The sequence below is a fragment of the Puma concolor genome, chromosome C1 (genome assembly GCF_028749965.1).
Source record: "Puma concolor isolate L17-30 chromosome C1, mPumCon1.1.hap2, whole genome shotgun sequence".
Taxonomy (NCBI): Eukaryota; Metazoa; Chordata; class Mammalia; order Carnivora; family Felidae; genus Puma; species Puma concolor.
Window position 1 is genome coordinate 105,933,728 of NC_141674.1, and position 7,927 is coordinate 105,941,654.

At 45.0% G+C, this 7,927-nt stretch overlaps 1 protein-coding gene across 1 annotated transcript; it reads right to left on the reverse strand.

Annotated features, from left to right (window-relative positions):
- Positions 1-76: 76 nt before the first annotated feature.
- On the reverse strand, positions 77-4,937 carry MCL1 (MCL1 apoptosis regulator, BCL2 family member). Its single transcript, XM_025912409.2, has 3 exons — positions 4,148-4,937; positions 3,546-3,793; positions 77-3,025 (listed from the first exon to the last, which is right to left on the reverse strand). Exons 1-3 carry the CDS (start codon positions 4,833-4,835, stop codon positions 2,909-2,911), a joined length of 1,053 nt encoding a protein of 350 aa, XP_025768194.1. The 5' UTR covers positions 4,836-4,937; the 3' UTR covers positions 77-2,908.
- Positions 4,938-7,927: the final 2,990 nt, after the last annotated feature.

The window sequence follows — 7,927 nt, forward strand, 5'->3', positions numbered from 1 at the left end:
CTCAGCTGACTTCCCTAAAAAGGCCTAAGTGGGGGGAAGAAGACAATAATCAATTAGAAAACACCCATACCACACCTTGCATTTGAATAAAAGGTTTATTATTTTCTTCTCAGAAAAAACAGGAAGTTAGGGAAACACACTACATTTTACAGCCCATGTTAATTTGTAGTTGGTCCTAACCCTTCCTGGCACAGCTGTCAATAGCATGAGCTCTTTAACCAGAACCAAGATGTTCGCCCCCAACAGAGTGTGCGCGGACACTACAGGACTGCATGTTTTCCCTGAGAGACAGAAGACAAGTTGCTGAGAGCCAGCTTTCCACACAACCCTCCCCTTCCATTCTGGAGGATTTGCCTGATCTATGCAGCTAGCCAGCACTGAGGACACGTGCCTCCTCTCCCTACAAAACCACCCAACCTTCCCCAAAGCACTTGCGCTAAGCCCTCCAAGCCCCTGACCCAAAGTTTCAACTAAGATCCTTCTCTATATTTCAGCAGTCACACCTAGAAAATTGGGGTGGGTTCCCTAAACTCCACCAATCTCCATCTATGCGCTTATTTCCACAAGTGGATATGGGGAGACAGGCCTTTTAGTCACCTTTACCAGATCTTCAGATTAATTAAAAACTACATAAAGTGCTTTCAGGTCCTTAGAGATAGACATGACATAAATAAGTGGTTCATGATCAAGAACGATAAATACATAGGTAAAAATAGCTCTAGCTAGATGACCTTATGGCTCAAGGATGGGCAGGCAGGGCAATCCTTCCCTATTTATTACATTCTTAGTCATTTTATTCATGCCTGTTTTTATCTGGAGTCCACAGACCAAAGGTTACGTTCCAAGGATGAAGCTTTCAAATGACCCTAGATCTACTACAGAAGCTTTCTTCAGTTTACCAGTTTTTATAGAACTCTGAGGTCTAACAGAACCCATCCCTTTCTGTAATTTTAAACGAGCTTTTTCAAACATAAAGGAACCTAGAGAAAGTCACACCATTTGTTGTCCCCCTTCTCTGAAAATTCCTAAAGGGACTTTAAAAACTTTTCCCCCAAAGATAGGATAAAGCAGTAACTGAAAAGGTACCAATCAAAGGAAAAGGGACTTCACCACCACATGTCTCTCATGGTCATGGCACCCACTGTACTACCTACCACCTCCCAAGGATAAAATTCATTAAGGATGAAGGTCTGTGGTCTCCTGGGGGGTTACTTAGGGTTCATAGTGCCAAAAACTAAAAGGGCCAGTAGGAGTTCAGAGATGGCATGGTAAGGATGTAGGAACTGATATAACTATTTGTACAGGGAGAACAAGCAGCAAATACTTCAAGGAAGTATAGAAAATAAACAGTAAGTTTGATAAAACATCAAGCCTGAAATCCAAAGAGATGCCAATGCAAAAATTTGAACAAAGTTGGGGAATCATTAATAGAAATGAAACATAAGTATTTGTTTTATTGATAGGCTTAGACCTGTGTTTAACAAGCAAGCCTAATAATAGCACCATGGTTAGACTATAAGCCTGCTTTTCCAAGCCATTTTACAATTTATTAAGCAAACAAGGGATCAAATGTCTCTCATACACCTGATGTGATCTTTTTATACACATACTGCTAGTATGTCCCATTTGGAACAGCTGAAAATCTTTTAGCAAAAGCTTTGAAGATGAGCTCATAAACTCAATTTAAATTTCACCAGTAAATTAACTCAAATGGAAAGAACTGAAATGAGTAGCTGCCCAATCAGAACCCATTATTTCTAAGTCACCAGCTGGCACCGCCACCAAACTTAAAACTCCACCTTGACTCACTTATTGAAAGCCTACATGTAATGAAGTGAAAGGATGAATTTCCATTCAATTTTTCAATTGCAGTTAAAAAAAAAAATCTAAGGAATACTTACCAAAATCAGATAGGAAAATTAAAGTCTGCACAGTTATGAATCAGAATTGTTCCACTACAACCAAGTTGCATACACTTACATCAACTGGTTCTGTCTACAATCTATAACTGACCAGGACAAAATTTAGAATAGAAAAGCTGTAAGAAATAGATTCCTAACTACAGAAGTTGGAAATTTCAAACGGGTATGAAAAAATTAATGTATTTTGAGACTTTTCATCCCTTTACATTTCAAATAGACTTTCTGTAAAAATATATACAATTTTTACAGACAAATACATTTACAAGTTGTTTTTGTCTTAAAAATTGAGGATATTTTCATATTTGCAACTGTCATTATTGAGCCTTAAGTCAAGTATTCTTGGCCATTACTAGGCTAATAAACTAAACCACTCAAACCAAGCCAAAGTAGAACAGGTATAAAAAGTCCTGAGCACTTGGACTTTCTATTGAAGAAGTACACCTGGGAAAAGCTAATTGCAGAGAAAAAGCTTCCCTTCACACTCTGTTGTACAGTACTGAGGCTTCTAGTCATAGTTCTATTACCTGTAGCTTAAATCCATTTTATACCGATCACTGCCATTGTTAGTGCTTCTCTTTTAACACTATAAGAAGTTAATTATTTCAGTGGACATTTAATGGACTCTATGACTAGCCTGGCTACTGGCCACTCTCCTGTTCTAGACAAGGAAATCAAGTCTTTTCAAGCCTACCATCTTCACTAACTCTAAAAAGTCCTCTTCCATGGCCCCCCAGTTTGCCTGTTGCTGAAATTGAACCTTGCTTTAGACAGTGACTCTTCAAGGGGGACTACTTTTCCCATGTATTTATTCCTGTTAGCCATAATCCTCTTGCCACTTGCTTTTCTACGTTGCTAGAGTAGAACTCTTGGAGGTTACAGCCTGGACAGCTTGAAGTCCAACTTCATAAATACATTTGATTCACAGCAGTTGTTATGTGATTTTGGTGCCTGGGGTTGGTTAAAAGTCAATTATTGCACTTAAAAGGCTATCTTATTAGATATGCCAAACCAGCTCCTACTCCAGCAACACCTGCAAAAGCCAGCAGCACATTTCTGATGCCACCTTCTAGGTCCTCTACGTGGAAGAACTCCACAAACCCATCCTAGAAAACAAAAAAGAAAAGTACATTTTCAAGTATGGGTTTCCAATGGCTTAAAAACACTATTCATAAAGAAAGATGAATTAAAATATCTAAGGTTTCCCCCCCAAACATAATGAACCAAATATTATTTACACCAGACGGCAGAAAACAAATGCGGGGGGGGGGGGGTACACTCAGAAACGAGGTTTACTATCATCCGCCCAAGTGATTCTTATTTTTTCATAATTTGTATCCACAGAAGAGTATCCAGCTGAATTACAATACCAAAAACAAAAGTTTCAACAGCCAGTAAAACAGGCTACAGAACCGGGATTTTTGATGCAAGAATTCAAGACAGTCACACCACACTATCTCTGTGAGCCCACTACTTAAATCAGTATTAGGCAAACCGGTCCGTAAGTTAGAGCCTGAAACCTGAGTTGTGCATCATAAAAAGCTTGAGATAGCCCCAGACCTTCTTTATAAAATCCTTCATTCCATTTCCATTCCAAGGCCCCCTTCGACCTTAAAACAAACTTACCCAGCCTCTTTGTTTGACTAGCCAGTCTCGTTTTGTCCTTACAAGAACATCTGTGATGCTTTCTGCTAATGGTTCGATGCAGCTTTCTTGGTTTATACTCTTCAAGTGTTTGGCCACAAAGGCACCAAAAGAAATAAGAGTCACAATCCTGCCCCAGTTTGTTACTCCGTCACTGAAAACATGGACCATCACTCGAGACAAAGATTTGACATCGTCTTCGTTTTTGATGTCCAGTTTCCGAAGCATGCCTGAGAGGAAGAAAAGCATGCAGGTTCTCACGGCCTCCTTTGTCTAAACCGGCGCATGATCTGTCTGCCCACCCACGGCGGGGGAAATCGCTATTTGGGGTCCACAGAATTCGGGCCGACCCCAGTTGAAAAATGACATCCCACCCTTTCCGGGCTTTGAACAGAGCTGCCATTTCCACAAGAATTAAGATGGGCGGAAACAATGACTCACGGCCAGAATATTCTGGTTTCAGAAATAGATTGCGAGTCGTTTCAACACTGACTTGTTTTCGGTTTCCACCCCCATTCGGTGGGTAAGTCCGGGGACAGGTGAACCAGGGCAGCGCAGCCTCCGCGACTAACCAACCCCCTTACCTTGGAAGGCGGTCTCGTGGTTGCGCTGCACGCCGTCCCCGACCCGTCGGAGGGTCTCTAACGCCTTTCGGCTGGCCGCCCCAGACCCGCCCAGTGGTTTCGCGTCCTTGGCGCCGGTCGCCTGCTCCCGAAGGTACCGAGAGATAATCTCCAGCGACTGCCGGAACAACTCGTCCTCCTCCTCCTCTGCTGGGGGTGGCGTCGAGGGCAGTGAGCCGTCTGTGCCGGGGCCACTGCTGGCCTCCCCGACCAACTCCAGCAAAGGCAGGACAGCCGGCCGCTTCCCCAGAGGTTCTGGCTCGTACCCGTCTAGCTCCTCTTCGGGCGACATGATGGCGTCGGCGGCTGGGCCTTCCATCTTTTCAGGCGGCGACGCACAGCGGGTGGCCGCGAAGAACAGCAGCTTCGGGGGGGTCGCGGTGACGTCGGGACCCTCGGCACCAATGGGCGAGGGCCGCGCGACCCTCCGGGCGTCGGGCGCGAGAGTGGCTGGGGGGCTCGCGCCGGCGCTTCCGCCAATCACCGCACCGGCTTCCCCTCCCCCTACCTCTCGCCTGGCCGTGGCCTCCTTCCCCACAGCCACAAGCCGCCCTCCCGAAGAGGAGGCGCCGCCGCTCCCGGCCGCCAACCCGGCCCCCCCACAGTAGAGGTTGAGTCCGATTACAGCGTTTCTCTTGAGGCCAAACATCGTAAGCTGCTGCTGCTGCCTCCGCCGCCGCCTCCTCCTCCTGGGTGAGAAAAATGGAGGAGGCCCTGACTCCTCAGTTGAAGGAAGCGGAAGTAAGGAGTGAGAGAGGGCCTCCTATATCAAGGTTTCAGAGCCAGCCCTACTCGGTGACGTCAGCAAATCTTAAAAAAAAAAAAGGTACTCCCATAAAAGGGGAAAGGGGAGGAAGCTTCCCTAGAGCTGCGCACGGCACCTCACCGGCCGGTAGGGGCGGGGCTTTAGGGCTGGGCGGGGTCTTCCGATACTCGGTGGGCACGCGGTGGGTTACGTAACGGCGACCCGGGAGCTGGGGCTGGTGGGCTCGAGTTCTTCCGCTGCGCCGATGTGGGCCTGTTAATGGCTGCCTAGCTGCTTCCCAGGCTCCTGGTTTGCGAGCCCCAGCTGTTGCTTCCATGGCGGAGGCTTTTTCTTTCCGCTACTAAAGTCTTACCCATTGAGTCATTCAGAAATTAAGGAAAGGGGATGAAGAAGTTTTGCCGTGGCTGGGAAACAACAGTCTAGATAATAGGGGTTCTTGGGTCTCCTGGGTGGCTCAGTCGGTTGAGCCGCGGACTTCCGCTCAGGTCATGATCTCACAATTCGTGAGTTCAAACCCGCATCGGCTGGCTGCTTGTCAGCACAGAGCCCATTTCCGGATCCTCTGTCCCCCTGTTTCTCTGCTCCTCCCCCACTCGTGTTCACGCTCGCTCGCTCTCTCTCTCTCTCAAAAAAAAAAAACAAAAAAAAACCAAAAAAAAAAACAAAGAAAAAACCATTTAGATAATATGGGTCCTTAAGCGGCTGGGGACCTGCATTTGTTTTGCACATCCTCTGCCCTTTGTTCTCAGTCCAACAATGTTTGGAAATGGGACGGTCCAAGAACTGCCCCATGGATCACTTACATGTAACTTGACTAAAGGAAATTGTTCTGCCCAAGGTAAATTTTATTTCTGCCTCTCTACTTGCTTTCTCTCACCTCCTATCTCTACTCCACAGTCACTGGTTTTATTGACATGTAAGCCTGACCCTATTCGCATCTCTTCTGAGGCTCCTGACACCTTTTATTTTTGTAGTGGGTGGGTATGAGGCACCTTTGACTCCAGGGATCACCCTCTTGAGGACAGGGTGTCTGTAGTCTATAGTGCTTCATGACTAAGAGGATGACAAAACAGTGTGTGGCATGATCATGATGTAGGCATCCATACTACATAAGATTAACAGGCCGACCACCTTCCAGACGCCTCCAGACTGCTCTAGCAAGCCACGAGTCTCAGTAGTAGGCTGGGAGGTCTGTGCAGTTTAAGAGGCGGAATCGGTGTGTCTTCAGGATATCTGGAAGGTCCTGTCCTCAGGGAATTTAAAATCACTTAGTACTTCTGATCCCTAGTATTGTTCAGAGTCAGAGTAACCTCTGGATTTGTGTACACACCCTTTCAAGAATGGTTCTTGTTCTTAGGGTAACTATTTTGGCCACAGTCCTGACCCTCAAAAGAAAAGCATTGTTGACATCCTGGCTGTGCCAATCTTTTTTTGTAGGTGTGTATTAAATCCTTTGAAACTTCCCCAAGTTCCCCCAAGGAACTAAGAGCCTTATTCTACATCTTTTGGGGCCTGAAATTGGGCATACTTAATATTTCATGTTGCCTTTCCCTTTCTGTAATGAAAAAACGTTTGCTCTCATCCTTCTTGCCTCTCTTAATTACTCATCCCTTTTATTCCTCACCTTGGGAAAGCAGTGTTTTTGGTTTTGTTTTGTTCTTAGGCCCTATATATAAACTTGAGTTTTGGGAAGCTCTCCACTCTGCTGATAGCAATTTCCAGAATTACTGGAATACCCTGTTCTCTTCCACTGAGGTGAAGCTAATCTTTTGCCTTTGAGCTCTAAGTCCTCTTTATACTATACTCTTTCTTTTTTTACACATTTTCAAAATTTTATTTACCTTAGTAATGAAGAAATTAACAGAATGATAAAACTGGTTCCATGAAGATATGAAAAGTTGAGATTTATATTATTATCAAGGAAAGAACTGCTGAAGAAGGATGCTTAGGTATAAACGCAGTTAATGTCCTATAGGGCAATAAACTGTAACTTTGGGGTTATTTTCTTTAGTAGACTAGAAAAAAATCACTGCACCTTATTAGTTTTCTACACATTACCCTCTAACTTTTGGAAGTTGTAAAACTTTTGGGTGCTAAGCAAACAAAATTACATTCCCCAAGATAATCTGGTGACCCTCACTCAGGTGGATTTACTTGATAATGCTCTAGCATTGGGGCGCCTGGGTAGCTCAGTCAGTTAAGTGTTAGACTCCTGCTTTCGGCTCAGGTCACGATGTCAGAGTCGTGAGATTGAGCCCCGTGTCAGGCTCTGCACTGACACCACAGAGCCTGCCTTGGGATTTTCTTTCCCTCTCGCTCTGTCCCTCCCCTGCTCTCGTGTGTGTGCTCTTTCTCAAATAAACTTTAAAAAAAAAAAAAAAAGTGCTCTGTATTGAAAGATCATGTCATCTTTTGGCCTTATTTATTTATTTAATTTTATTTTTTAATTTTTCGTTTTGATGTTTATTTTTGACAGAGAGAGATAGCGTGAGCAGGGGAGGGGCAGAGAGAGAGGGAGACACAGAATCGGAAACAGGCTCCAGGCTCCGAGCCATCAGCCCAGAGCCCGACGCGGGGCTCAAACTCACGGACCGCAAGATCGTGACCTGGCTGAAGTCGGACGCTTAACCGACTGCGCCACCCAGGCGCCCCAATTTTTATTTTTAAAAATATTTTATTTTTAAAAAATAAACTCTACACCTAACATGGGGCTTGAAGTCACAACGCTGATATCAAGAGTCACACGCTCCACTGACTGAGCCAGCCAGGCACCCTTAGAGTCAACTCTTATGTTTTTAATAGAATGTTAAAAAACGTTTATTTATTTGTTTTTGAGAGAGAGAGGGCATGTGCAGGGTAGGAGGTAGAGTGAAGAAGACAGAGAAACCAAAGCTGACTCTGCCCCATCAGTGCAGAGCTGAATATGGGGCTCGAACTTACAAATTTGTGAGATCATGACCTGAGCCGAAGTCGGA